The sequence below is a fragment of the Sebastes umbrosus genome, chromosome 11 (assembly GCF_015220745.1).
Source record: "Sebastes umbrosus isolate fSebUmb1 chromosome 11, fSebUmb1.pri, whole genome shotgun sequence".
NCBI lineage: Eukaryota > Metazoa > Chordata > Actinopteri > Perciformes > Sebastidae > Sebastes > Sebastes umbrosus.
The window spans coordinates 29,265,491-29,280,596 of record NC_051279.1 but is presented as its reverse complement, the minus strand read 5'-3'; the positions used below and the strand labels follow the sequence as shown (position 1 = coordinate 29,280,596).

General features: G+C 42.7%; 1 protein-coding gene across 22 annotated transcripts in view; it reads left to right on the top strand.

Moving 5' to 3' along the window:
- Positions 1-15,106, top strand: part of rims2a (regulating synaptic membrane exocytosis 2a) — a 183,627-nt gene that overhangs the window by 45,586 nt on the left and 122,935 nt on the right. For 14 of the 22 annotated variants that reach the window (XM_037783885.1, XM_037783863.1, XM_037783862.1 and 11 more), the window contains one exon: positions 5,463-5,746. In XM_037783885.1, the coding sequence (XP_037639813.1) occupies positions 5,463-5,746 (284 nt within the window). Of the gene's footprint in view, positions 1-5,462; positions 5,747-12,898; positions 13,666-15,106 lie in introns of those variants that run through there. The other 8 variants (XM_037783879.1, XM_037783875.1, XM_037783882.1 and 5 more) reach the window with 6 other exon arrangements.

The window sequence follows — 15,106 nt, the reverse complement described above, 5'->3', positions numbered from 1 at the left end:
TTTATTTTGCAGATCATGTAATGTTTTGAGGATTCAGCCCAGCGGTGACATTTCCCTTACTTGTGCTCTTCCTGCCTTATACACTGTATAAACATCATTCTGACTCTGTTCCAAAGTGCAAATCAAATCCAAGTATTGATGTCCGAGGCTCAGTGCGCTCAACATTTACCGGACCCATGCACATTTTTGTTGGCATGTTTATTTTTAAATACTAATATGCTATTAAGTATTCACTGATGAGATAAAAGAGCTTGACATGTGCAGTCCAAAGGGGTTGAGAATGTGGTTAATTATTATTGGCAGACCAGAGAGGTGCACAGCAGCTGACTCTGTGTTAATTGCAGTTTGGAGGGGTAAATATGTAGGTCATAGGCTGCAGCTTTCTGTGAAGGAACTGGGCCGTTTGAGAGAGAGAAGGGCAGATTTTAGTAATTAACCACAGCAGGTGATACATAATCTGTGACATGACTCTGGAATACATGTAACATTGCATTTTTACTAATCATCGCTATTATTAGAATAAAGATAGCATTCCTCCAACTGAAAGGGTTCATGGGAAAATAAAATAGGTACGCTATTTTCACCTAATAGTATGATTAATGATTAGATTGTGGGAACTATCACAGATTGGATAATGTTAGGATTCATCCTTTAGTCATTGCTGGATAGGGAAATATTTTGCTAAAGTAGGAATCTTTTTCACATGAGTTGAATCAATTCAGATTTGAAGTGGCCTGTATGTTCACATCCACCGACTCCACACCCTGCCACTTTCTGTATTACACCTTGGTTTCCACTGCATTGTTTAATGTCATTTTGATTAGAGGACTTTGTTGTCAGGAATTAATTTGTTGTAATTGCTGCTAGTGCTGCCCCCTCTTAGTTGATAGTTTTGGTCTTGGTCTAACTTTTGGTCTTAGTCTACTAATATTTCTTTAGTTGAATAGTAATTTTTTATGCTTTTTTCGTATGAGTGTTGATCGACTAAGACTTCCTTTGGTCGAGGACAGCCCTAATCGCTACAATATGGATGGTAGTTATGGCAAACTAAAGCACATTTTTAAATCGGTCCATCTTGGATGATTTCTATGTATTGATAACCTCTCTGATCTGATAGGATGTTAGCTACGACTTTCCCTGTCTGAAGCAGGTTACCTGCAACCCCTGGGGCCCGTGGTATCTAGTAACATGTGTCTGCAGACCTCTTGTGTAAACTACTGGAGGTGCTGAAGCACCCTAGCAGGCCAAACCCTGCTGGGCCTGAAGCACAAATCCAGCAGAAGGAAAGTAGTGTGTTTGTGATTGCCCTCTCCATTTGATAATCTCATTTTGAGATAAATTCCTCACACTTATTTTCATTTAAGGGTGCTTTATAAAATCTTCAGGGCATTAATGTAGCATCAAACAACTATTTGCTATGTCTACCTGAGCAGAGAACGAAGTCACTCTATCTCTGTTTGTGTTGTAATCTGAGCTTCTCATTGCTTTATTGACATAGCACTAGGGCTGCACAATTAATTTAAATGTTATCTAAATCACAATATGGCCTACTTCAATTTTCAAATCGCAGGATGAGGATGAAAATCGCAATATTTGTTAAAGGAGAAATGTGTGTCAAAATACCATTTTGAATACAATATTTTGGTGCTGCAGAGATGTCCTGGCCTACACATCATATGCAGACTAAAGAAAACTTTGTCCGGTACAGATCCCCGCAAAAATCACACGATAATCGTTGTAATGTTTTTCAATGAAAAGCAGAATAATTATGTACAAAGGATCATACCCACTAATATCGCGAATGATATCGCAATTGCAATATCAGTAAAAATAATCGCAATTAGATATTTTTTCAAAATCGTGCAGCCCGACATAGCACTGTAGCCGTTGTTTCCACTGTTAGCACCATTAGCTGCGAGCCGCCAGCTAAGCCATCGCCATGTTGAGAGCCGCGCGGAGGCAATAGAAATGCTCTCAATCTTGCATTTAGCACATTTCAAATATAATCCTGTCAAGCAAAATACAGTTTGTGTGCACGCTCATACATGTGTACTCTAAGTATGTACATGTGTGTAACTTCCAGGTACAGGAAGTGACGTGTGGTTGATTAGCAGATAGAAACTGGCCTCGGTGGCTCCCGGGTCCTAGCTGATGACTCATGGTTCGCTGCAGAGCTCTCGCCATGACCCCAGTTAAAGAGGCAGTCATGGCCTCACTGGCTGCACTCCCCTGGGACACATAAAGCACAATTTGTAGCCTCCCTGCTTCCATTGTGTGTCAGCACAGTTATAGCCCATCTGTAACATTGATAGCTGGTCATAAACGCCTGTGTGTCAATATCACATAGGCTGGTACACGCTGCCTGCGGTGTCACCGTGAAGCTTTTTTTTTTTGCACTATTTTTGAAATTTAAAATAATTCATCATTGCTAGTTAATTGTTCATGTGTCTATGTGATTTTTCCTATGTTTCCATGCTCTAATGCAAATGTAGAAAGCACAGAACTCACTATCCTGCTTGTTTCAGTGGTGCTGCATCCCTGAGAGGAAAGTCCTGGACATTCCTACAGTGCTAAATGATGGCAACTTTTGTAGTGTCTGTTGCCTGTCTACATTTCTTTCCCAAAACATGCAATATCTACCTATAGCTGCCAAGTCAGTGTCAATCTTTACTGTCTTGCAAATCTTAGTTTCTTTGTTGTTGAATTGCTGCAGTCTATTTTTTTTCTTCTGTATTGTGTTATGGCAGTGTGACTATATAATATATATTAGGGCTGTCAAAGTTGACGCGATAATAACGCGTTAACGCAAATTCATTTTAATGCCACTAGTTGTTTTTAAGGCATTAAAGCAATCAATATTTCTAAGGTTGTAGCCGGGTCAGTTTTTAAGCTCAAGTGACGATACTGTTATCATCTGAACCTAAGGAATCTATTGGTACCAACTAGCTTGTCGGGAAGGAAGCTAAATAACGCTCCAAACTTAAAATTTAAGTTAAATTTTCCTCTGACGTCAAGTTGTGTGAATGTAAATGGGTTTTATGGGTACCCACGACTCTCCCCTTTACAGACATGCCCACTTTATGATAATCACGTGCAGTTTTGGGGCAAATCATAGTCAAGTCAGCACACTGACACACTGACAGCTGTTGTTGTCTGTTGGGCTGCAGTTTGTCATGTTATGATTTGAGCATATTTTTTATGCTAAATGCAGTACCTGTGAGGGTTTCTGGACAATATTTTTCATTGTTTTATGTTGTTAATTGATTTCCAACAATAAATATATACATACATTTGCATAAAGGATGCTTATTTGCCCACACCCATGATGATAAGAGTATTAAATACTTGACAAATCTCCCTCTAAGGTACATTTTGAACAGATAAAAAAGGTGCCATTAATTTATGAGTTACCACAATTAACCATTTGAATCAAATGGCAGCCCTAATACATATATATATATATATATATATATATATACATTTATATATACAATGTATACAGTATACAGTATATATATAATAACAGCCTAACATGACACTAAATGGCTGTGGTTGAAAGCTTTGAATCATAGTTTGCTGTGTGCTTCACCTGTAAAATGCACACATGCACGCACGCACGCACACAGTTATTAAAATCACAACCACTGACTACCAAACACACTGTACTTGTTGCCGCTATCTCGCGCTGTTAGTCTGAGGAGGCCGCAGACGGCTGCCAGCTGGGAGCTTCACGAGGAGGGTGTAATGTTGTGGAAGTTAATGAAATCCCTCCCTGATTATCTGCGAGCGCCCTTCCCCGACCAACCAGTAAGTCACTAGTTCAGTGACAAGGACATGATCTCCCAGTGACTTCCCACCCATGAACACTGACATGTTTGATGACTCAGCCAGCCACACTAGAGGCTGCTGGGGACTGAATCTTGTGTAATTGGAACGACTTGCTTTTTTTCTTCTGCTCCACCCAGCCACCCCATAAAAAAACTTGTATTTGTATCTGCGTGCTGCTAGTACAAAGAGTTAACATGGCGTGCTACAGGTTGCCAACCCCTGTGATCAGTTGTTGGGTTTCCTCCACAGCGGTTACTACTCTGTATCACCCAGTGCTTCAGGTCCATCCAGCCCCTGAGATAAGCGGTTGTGGTTTTAGGCTATATGGCTACAAATCCAGCCTTTGAACAGCTGCAGCCAATAACTGTATAGACCAGCGAGTTCAGTTAATCTAGAAATAACATATCAGTCAATTTTTATTTGATTCAAGGCTTACTGTGGAAAAAAAAAGGCGAGCTACAGACCAACTGATGGTGGGTGAGGCAGCATTCAGAGCTCTCTCTCACTAATAACAGTAATGCACTGACTCAGCACTGGGACTGTAAAGGCAGGGAGTGTGGTGGGGGTGGGGGTGGGGGTAGGGGGGCTGCAGTAGCTCTTGGCCGCCCTACTGGCCGTCTGGCCTGTCAATCATTGGGCAAGCGCCTAGTCTTCTCAGACACACTTAGATATCGCTTTAAGTTGCTCAGCGTTAACAAGATAGGTGTGGTCACCTGGAGCAGGCCTGACTGACATTCAGGTTTCATTTTACCAGATACCAAAACCAAGTTTTCTCCACTAGATAAGTGCAGTGTGTGTGTGTGTTTGTCTGTGTACACATGTGTGTGTGTGTGTGTGTGTGTGTAGTGATCAGGGCTCCTGTCTGCTCCTGGATTTATGAGGCTAATGTGGTGAGCTGGCTGCTGGGACTGCAGTATAGAGCAGATAAAGGCACGACATCACAGAGCAGTAAAAACCTCAATCTCTCCAGTCCTTCTAACAGAAGGGCAATGTTGCTATTCTTTTCCATTTATCTGACCAAAGTGCATTAACTGCTATTGCACTCTCTGCTTACTGTACACTCATTAAGTCTCTGCAATCGGTAGTAATGTGGGCTCTGAACTGTTGCAGTTTGCTAACCAGAAAGAAGAGTTCAATACTAAAGTAGTGCATCATAAGGGATAAGAAAAATGTGTGCAACTGCAACATGGAAAGCACATTAGATCTGTACTAAGACACCTATAGGGGGATTATTTGGACTCACAGACTCAAAATCTATAATAATGATAAAGTGAACCCTTTCAATGATATCAAAGGCTGCTGCATGTGTAAAATATTTCATCACTCACCTCATCAACGTGAATTGTGAAAAAACGTTTATGAATATTGTCGCTGTCGGGTGAAAACTCCAAATTTGTTGATTTCTATTAGAATTGTTTTTTCAAATCTGACTACCTGAAAAGTTGATATTTTGGAAGTCTAAAGATTTTCACCCAGTACCAGCGATAAGCCTCACAGTTGTGTTACAGCCTTTTACATAACAAATACCCCAAATCACTCCATTACAGCTCATCATAGGATATATAAGACAACCTCACCATGTCAGTCACCATATCAAAATGTTAACACCCCGCCCTTTTTTCTCCCCCCCGCAGGTTATGTGGGTATGCAACTTGTGCCGAAAACAACAAGAAATCCTCACCAAATCGGGGGCGTGGTTCTACGGCCCGGAGCCTGGTCAGGTGCGGGGCGTGTTTGAGGGCGGGCCGCAGGGGAAGAAGGCCAAACTGCAGGACCCGTCCTTGTACCCCTACCAGGGAGCCTCAGGGGACTTGACATCAGCGTCAGACAGAAGCAGACCTCACGGCGGGCTCCTGCCCAGACAGGCGTCCCTTGACAACGGAGCGGGGCTGAGGTACGGCGACGAACCCATAGACAGGTCAGTTCTAAACGCCAAAACACTTCCTACATGTGAGTCACACTGAGGAGTTTTTTATTATCGTGTGAAGTCAAGTAGATTGTTTGATCAGATGTATGTGATTATGTGATGCCACTTCATGAAGGTGCATAACTGCACAAGAGCCTTTTAGCATTATCGCTGAGATATGTGGCCGTTGTATAGGTAGTGCAGGACAGTGATTCAAGCTTAGCACAAGAGCAACGTCTCCTAGCAAGCCAGTCAAGGCCCCATATAAAACGGCTTGTACATGGAGCCCATGAGGCCTATAAAGGAGACAGAGACACAGATACTGTATCTGGCACTAACTCAGCAATTCTACAACAGTCATCCACCCACTCTCTCTCTCTCTCTCTCTCTCTCTCTCTCTCTCTCTCTCTCTCTCTCTCTCTTCTTCACACACACATACAGCACATATCAACACAGATGGTTTGAGCAAGGCTCAGCTATGATGGGGTGCTGGAAGGTGAAGGGTGTTCGCAAGAGTGTATACCGTCTTTACTTTTAAGAAAAACTGCATTTTTACGAACTTTAACAAATGTTTTGTCATCAGGAATGTTTGTAGGCCAGTTCAGCTTTGGGAATTTAGCATCATTAAGATGCTTTTGGAATAGAAAAGCAAGAGCAGGCCGGATTTCAATACAGAACATTGTGTTCCGTTTGTCATATGCACTAAATGCCCCCTCCGAGTAGCACACGCTCAGACGCCGACAACACGGACACGCTGTGTTTGTGAATCTGTTATCCGGTTTCTTGATACTGGTGTCAAATAAGGTAGTTTACTTTGATGTCCACACGGGGGCTCCTTCCTCTTTCTTCTTCCAAAGGGAGGAAGAGAAGCTTATAGTCTGTATCTACACACTCTCTAGAAATGTATTTCTGCAGCAGAAAGGCAGAGAGCCATTTCAGAAAACTTCTCTCATGTGCTTGTTTGCTCCTTCTCAGATGTAAGGTAACACGACCATTTGTTAAGTGCAACTTTAGACTATACTTAAACTAGACTGGACTTATATATGGACACATGCAAGCTACGTAAGACTAATTAAGATTCCCTCTCCAGAATGTCTAAAATTGTCGTCAGTTTGGGACAACAAACCTTTGATCTGTAAAGTGAAATGACTAAGGCAGTGGTGAAAATGAGGAAGGGATCATGATATACTGTATATACTATGGTTGGAAAGAAAAATTAATTCACCTATGTATCACGATTTTTTTTGAAGATTTTGAAATAGATTTTTAATGCCAGAATCAATATATTTGCTTCATTTGAGTCTATACGGAGGTAGAAGGAAGTTACCGCTTTTATTGTTGTAGTCTGAGTAACGTGACGTCATATCCGTTCCGTATCCGTCAACCAAAACAAACCGCAGCCGGCCCCAATGGAGCTGACCATGGATGTATAAAGAGAACGGAGCTGATGGGAGAGCTAGAGACCACCTTGGAGAAGTTAGAGGAAGTATACACGTGTGACTATGCCCTTTTCAAAAAAAGGTGTTAACAAAGGGAACTGTATATACAAAATACATATATGGAAATAAGATTGATTGGATTATATTCACCAGAAGTATAAAACATTACATGTCTCTTATAAATTAAAAAGAAAATACCACTAATTTGTGAGGGAAATGTTTTTATTCTTTGATTTTTGGGTTCCTGGAAAAAATTGAATAAATAATGCCTGACAATGACTGATATATTTGACTTCAGGACATCTCTGACTACATACTACATTCTGAAAATCAAACATTTGAATGTATTAATTTAGATATTTTTCAAATTAAAAGTCCATAGAATTGTATGATTCAACTTTTTGTCATGATCTAGTGTTAAAAAGGTTAACAAAAATCACAATACTTGTAGAATCGCAATAATTAAAAATTGTAATACGTATCGAATCGCACCTGAGTATCGTGACAGTACCGAATCGGGAGATAGGTGTATCGTCCCAGCCCTAGTATATACTATATATGCTATATGTATACTATATATGCTACATGTTTATAGGAGGCTGCAGTAGGAAAGGAGGTGAATTTGACTCCATCCCAATCTAGCCCATGTCCCTGTTCCTATTCTCCGCACGACCTTGTAAATGTACACCTGGTGGGCCGTATCCCCCACCTGTCTCGCACAGGGACAAACCAGCATGCACGAGCCTGTGCCCACAGTATGTTTGGAGACACAACTCATTAGTTCTGTGTCCTCTCTCTGCCATTGCAACCTTGCATTTTACTTCTTAATACACCCAGAACCTGTCAACACGGGAGAGCTCCTGGGGAAAACACTATGTTTGGTTTAATTGCCTGATATTTTGCTCCAAATGGATGTTTTGATGGATATATCCCACATACCTGCTCATTAACCAGCAGTGAGTGTACATAGTTGCAGTGCTTTCACAGTGTAATGAGGCCGCTGTGCAACTATGACACATACTCAGAAGCATTGTTATAACTCCAAAATAGACATTTATTTCTCCCCTGTCTTGGTAAAATTGTGTTCCTGTGCAATGCTTGTTATCCTCATCCATTATGTTTCTATACTCTGAATACACTCTGCACAGTAGCACAAGAAAGAGCAGAACGTCATCTGTAACAGCAAATTGTAATCAAAGCTACACTACTATAAGCCTTTAAGAGGGATGCAGGATACTGGTATGTTGTGTGTCGTTGCAACTGGAGCACATTATCCATCTTCTCCTCAAATGGCCGGCTGCTTTAAGGTGGTTTTAATGGATGATCAGACTGACTATAGATCAGGCTGCTCCAAGCGTTCAGTCATCCAGTCACTTTCTGTTCCAGTCCAGGCCCTTGCCACTGTATATTAATTGATTGCATGGCTAAAGAGGTGGAGACGGTACCGGAGAGCGACTCTCGCTTTGGCATTGCCTACATACGCAGTGACACAACAGGAAACTGGCTGTCTGAAAATTCACGGGATAATGCTGATGATGGATAGCAGAGAGTCCATAAATAGAACTCCCACCGCATAAGCACCAAAACCCACTTTCATTAATCTTAAAGAATGTTTAAATTAACTCCTGGGTCTGTTCTGCTGAAGAAAGGAGGGGAAAAAGCTGACAGTCTATTTATAAGGAGAAATAACTTGGGAAGGCTTCTAATTTATCTTGGTCTCAGAGGTGTCATTTGAATGAACACACAGATACGCTGGGACAGCTGCAGTGTTGGGTGAGGCTGATGAAACAACAATGATTACACTGGGATTGGAACATACTCACTGGTGGAATTTCTTCACATTCTGCATTTTTTTTTTAAACACATTCGGCCGGGCAGCAGAGCCGCTCAGCCTGCCAGAATTGTTAGAAGAGGAAGAGGAACACAGTCTGAGCTGGCCCCTTTAACATCCAGCCCAAGCCAGTTCAGCTTAGCACAGTTCAGTTCATCATTGCTTAGTCCAACCTATGTTTCAGTTTAGCCCTGTGTACTCAAACAGGCCCCATCTTATGTGTTTATTTCATCAGCCTTACGAGCCTTAAAGGTATGATATACAACATTTTCCTAAAAAAAACTAAAATATAAAGACTGATAACAAAAATAATCCCTCTCAATCCTCATTTCTGACCCACTAGAAGTGTGTGGTGGTGTCAGTTTTCTACAGAGAGCCTGCCCTCTGCACGTAATTTCTCTTTTCTTCTTATTTTGCTGTGTTCAAGACGTTTCTGGGCGTCAGCAAAGAGCATTTGGGCCCCCACGTGGGGGTGTAACCTCCAGCCAATAACAGCACGCAGGGCGTGCAGCCTGTTCAGGTCGTCACATACCGCCCCTCGGTGTCTGATAAGCACAAGGACCCCTTAAGCGTCTGTGCTGCGGTATTTCAACTCAGTAAATTCACCAAATAGTTTCATAGTTTTGTGGTCATCATGCCTATCATTTAATATAACGTTAACTGACAAATTATGACTTGATGATGCTGCGACATCCAAAACTTTGCAATTGAGTCCAGTGTGCAAGCAACACGAGCGGTCAGACACTGAGAAAGATTTAAAACAATTCCTCAGTTTATCTCTAAACCTCGTAGACTCAAAGTGAACATACCTGAAATACTCTATTATATATGTCCTTTGGATAAAACTGCATATGTGTACAACTACAGTAAAGTGCAGTATAGGTCATGCTTACTAGGGCTGACCCGAATGCTTCGAAGCTTCGACAGTTGTCATGGTAATCGACCTTCAAATCAGTATTCAAAGGCTTAGTTTATTTATTTATGATATATACTGTATAAGCATATAATAATAATGTATAATTCCAAAAGTGCCCCATGAAATAAGGAATAATACCACGACATTATTCAAATTTAACATGAATTACTATTAGTAATTCTCAGATGGATATCACTGTGTACAGTAAGGTGGCACTGGAGCTGAAGCGGGCACTGAAACAGGGGAGATGGAGACAGACAGACAGACAGAAGAACATGTCAGCCTGCCGCGCTTACCTTCGAATATTTCTCACTGAAGCTTCGAAGCCCAAGAAATAGTATTCGGGACAGCCCTAATGCTTACAGCAGACAGATGGAGTAAAAACATTAATGTTCAATTTTTTTCCTTTTAAATAAGTGGTCTATTTAATAATATAATAGTCTGTGAACTTATTTGAAGCCTTTATAGTAGCCCTGTGCACTCTGTTGTAAAGCTGGTTTCAGCAGCTTGTCCCAGATCAGCATTAGGTGTTTTTCACTGAAGACATTATGACATATCACAGAAAGGAAAAGCACAGGTGTAAATAATGAAATGAATGATGGCTGAATTGCTCAGTTTCAGGCTCCTGGCTCACTATCACACTGTCTGTTTGTTTACTGAGACACTTGAGTGGAACAGAGCCGTCGTAATGTTGTTGGCGAAAGCTGTGTTTTTTTATACGATGACAAGTCTACTGTGAAAAAAAAGGCCTATTCATTTGGTGAGTAACTTGTTATTGTAACTATGATATGATGGCAAAACCTGCAAAAAATAAGACCCAGTTGGTAAAAATCATGGGTCTTATTTTGATATTTTCATAGCCTTCTCATGGGTTTTAAAGAATCTTCCTTTAAAGGAGCAAGTGTGTAGGATCTGGCAGTATCTAGAGGTGAGGTTACAGATTGTGACCAACTGAAGCCTCTCTCGTGTGCCAAGCGTGTTGAAGAACTACGGTGTCCGACGCGAAAACGCTAATTGTTGTAAGAGTAGTGTAGGTCATTTGGAGCAGAGCCAGTAAGCAAGAGAGAGAGAGCAGCAGTGACAGCAGCGGGTAACTTTATACACTTCAGCCCAAGCAGGAAAAGTTAACAGTGTTTGGTTTGTCCATTCTGGGCTACCATAGAAACATGGCGGACTCCATGAAGAGGACCCGCTCCCAATGTAGAAATAAACGGCTCATTCTAAAGTAACGAAAATACGACGACTCTTATTTTCAGGTGATTATACAGTAAAGAAAACAAGCTTAATATTATTATTATATTCCATTTCTGCCAATAGATCCCCCTACTGTTTCTTAACTGTAAAAAAATCTGTTGCTTGTCATTTTTAGTATCTTTGCTTGAACATTTGCTCTACCACGGGATAATTTTGAATTTTGGTAAAGATGCATATAACCTTGGAAGGGGAATTGATTACATTGTAATATATAAAAGGCTGGATTATAGTAATGAAGATGTTTCAACAGAGGAATTTTGTGGAGTTATGCAGAGAACTCCGTAAGACATTATTATCACAATGATAAATCAATCCTATCAATGTTCTATACAATACATGCAGTTGTCTTACATCCTCTTAATTCCAGTCTGCATTATTGTACTTACTAATTAATTTTTTGATATCTTATTTGTAGCGCTCCTTTACTTTATCTCTCATTACTTCGATATTGAATATTTAACACAAAGGTCATCTTCCTGCTCAAGAAACGGTCCTTTCTTTATACTTGCATATAGAACTCATTTATAGAAACCCTTCAGAAAGGTTCATAATAGCTCCATGTTCACCACACAGACTTCTAATTGTCCTGTAAAAAACATTTAATCAAATGCTTTTTATCAGCAGCTTTAAAGCAGCAGTAGGCAAGATAGGAGCAAATATGATTAAAAAGAATTCTTATTATAAAACGGTGACTATATCCTGACAGTAGTATCATGAGACAGGTCATCTGAAAAAAATCAGAGTGTCCTCTGGTGTCCTCCGATGCTCCTAACGGCATCTGCAAGATTTCACAGACCGGATGAAAAACAACCAATCAGAGCCGACCTGGAGTCTGCCTTCCAGCTGCCTTCTCTGAGCAGCTGTCAATCACTCGGGAACTCCGACCAAACGGTCAAACTAGGCAGCGCTGATCAAATATGAATCAATATTCTCTTACCTTAATGCTTATTTCTCTCCTCAAATGTTTTCAGAAACATCTTGTGGAGTACTGTTTAGCTGTAACATGAGAAAGTTTGTGACCCAGCAGCCATGTTGAGATCAAGTTGAGGAAATACCAAGCACCGCCCACCAGCCGGAGCACAGCCAATAGGAACGCTCTCTCTCTCTGAAATGACCTGTGATTGGCCAAAGTCTCCCATCACGGGCTGGATTTTTTTTAAAGCCTGTAAACAGAGCCATGAGGAGGAGCAGAAGTCTAGTTATCGCTCAGAAAACTTGAATTACAATATTCTGAAAGATTATTAGGGATTTTTTTTGCCCAACGATGCCAAAAACTTTCTGCCTACTGCTGCTCTAAGGAACATCTTGAACCTTAATTTTTTTTCAATTAATTTTGACTCTTTAAAGTTACATGCAGAATAACTGCCTGAATAATAAAAAAAAAATAATAGGCTAACCCCCTCGGGGAAACCCCCCCTTTAATGTGTGCCCTTTCCTCGCAGGCAGACACTCAACCTTTCAGAGGTATTAGGACTGTCATCTGCTATTACTGATGAGGAGCTGATGCTTTGAAGCCACATATGGAATATAAGGATATGAGGAGGGGGGGCTAACCTGACGACAGCATCTCTGCCTCTCTGCCCCCCCTGTATTATTAGTCTATCTGCTGCTGTGCGCGTCCCAAAGAGTGCATGAGAGAGAGAGGATGGAGAGATATGGCAAAGAGTGCGCACAATTGCATATCAGCCGCGTAGTCTGTGTGTAGGTGTGTGTGTGTGTGTGTGTGTGTGTGTGTGTGTGTGTGTGCTCTTCATAGGCGACGGGAAATATGAGTTGAATGTGAGGCAGCAGCTGATGCGCCGGTAGGTGAGGGATGCTGCTGCTGCTGCTGGCCGCCGTGTAGGATGCTGCTGCTGCTGGCTGCCGTGTAGGATGCTGCTCCGCTCCTTCTCTCCTCCGGGCGCTCCTTCGCCCCTTCCTGCACACCGAGAAGAGATTTTCGCCACAGCGAGGAGAAGAAAAGGCTCGTTACCGGCACCGACACTACCTTCTTCTTCATTCCCTCGCTTCCAGTCTGAAGCATTATGACCGACGGATCCCGCCCGGAATGCGTCTCGTTTTATTCTAAGGACACTTTTTATTCTAGCAGGAGGAGCGGCCGGAGGAATATGGAACTTGATCGGCGTCTTCTTCTTCTCTGCGTTTAATGCGCTCCTGGGGGAGATATATAATCATAACACAATACTGAGAGGAAGGTATATGTATGTGTGGTTGGGGAGGAAGAGGAGGGGGGGAGGGGGGGGGGGGCGTCCGGAGAGAGCGCAAATCAGCCTGATCGGGATGTATTGTTGGTGTTGGTGTTGATGGTGAAAGGGGAAAAAGAAGGGGTGATCATTTACTGTGGATAAAAAGAGAAACGGAGGGGGAAAATGCAGTTTGAGACATTGCGTCAGTTCTGTAGCTCCGTTTTATCTCATTTCAACGGCGCGTTCTCTGCGCCTCAGAACATCCTGCAGACGGAGCTGTTCGAGCAGGCGCTCAGCAACATCGGGTGAGTGATTCCTTTGTAAAGAAATGCCCCCCTGATTTATGAGACAGGGCTTCCCCTGTTGGTATGTCAAACCAGTACTGGGAGGGGAGGTGGAGGAGGTGGAGGAGGTAGAGGAGGTGGAGGGCTGGGGGGGGGGTTGTTGCGTTTATCGATCGGCAGCCAGCCTGCGTAATAACAACCTATACACTATAGTACTGTTGCTGCTGCTGCTGCTGCAGATATTTCCTGGCCGGATGATGATGGGGCCGATCAGTGATGCTGCCGCGGTTTGCTGTGTGTGTGTGTGCGTGCGTGCGTGCGTACATGCACCGCGGGGGTGGTGGTGGTGTGTGGTGGAGCGCTAAAATGAACCGTTTATAGGTACTGTGTGACCATGCCGAGGTGTGACTGTGCTGTGCGCGTAGCCGTGTATGTATGTATGTATGTATGTATGTATGTATGTGTGCGCGTGCGCGTGTGCCCCAGCGCACCGCTGCTGCAGCATGTGTGCTATAGTGCCTCTATACTCTGCCTCTTCTGCCTCTTCTTCTGCCTCTTCTGCTGCTGCTGCTGCTGTGCTTGAGAGGAGAGGAGAAAATGAGGGGGTGAAGAGGGTAAATGTACATTTTTAAAATGAGTGGAGACAACCCCCCCCCACCCCCCTTCCACACACACACACACACACACACACACACACAGTCACACACCCACACTCAAAGACAGGCCATTATGTTTTTGGGAGCAAGGGGACAGGTATGAATTATTTGATCAAATAGTGACTATAAACTGCAGAAAACACATTAACAAGCATGCACATTATATACAGCTCGGTAGACTTAGTCATTTTCATTATTACCCTTTTAGCTACAGTGTTACTGCAACATATGCTCGCTGTATTTTTTTTTCTTCACATTTGCTGGAGAAGAAGAAGTGCTTGTGTGGTGTGTCGTGAGAGAGAGAGAGGGAGAGAAGAGAGAGAGAAGTTGGATCTCACTTAGATGCATCGGAGCATATTGTGATTAGTCTGCTAAATGCTCCGTTCCCCCCACAGAGAAGCCCCTGGTCATCTGGCCAGGCATGGCTGTTAGACACATTTTGCAGACTGCAGAAAAGGGCTTCAAACTCGCAAACAGACTCACGTTTCCTGCAGCAGCAGCAGCAGCAGCAGCAGCAGGGCTGAGAGAGAGAGAGAGTAAGAGAACACGCAGGCCTCTTTTTCTTTCTCCATATAGGCGGCGCAGGCCCCCCCATATCTCCACACCGTGCACCGTCTGTCTCCGGGGACTGCAAGTCTTTCCCTCTTGTCCCCCACCCTAGCGTCAGAAATAATTTACAGCATTGCTGGGCTCTCTGCCACCTCACATTACATGGCCAGAACACTCAGCCACTGGAAGGGGCTGAACGGGGGGGGGGGGCACTGTGCCTGGAAACTGTGATCCAGCAATCATCACATCTGACTGAT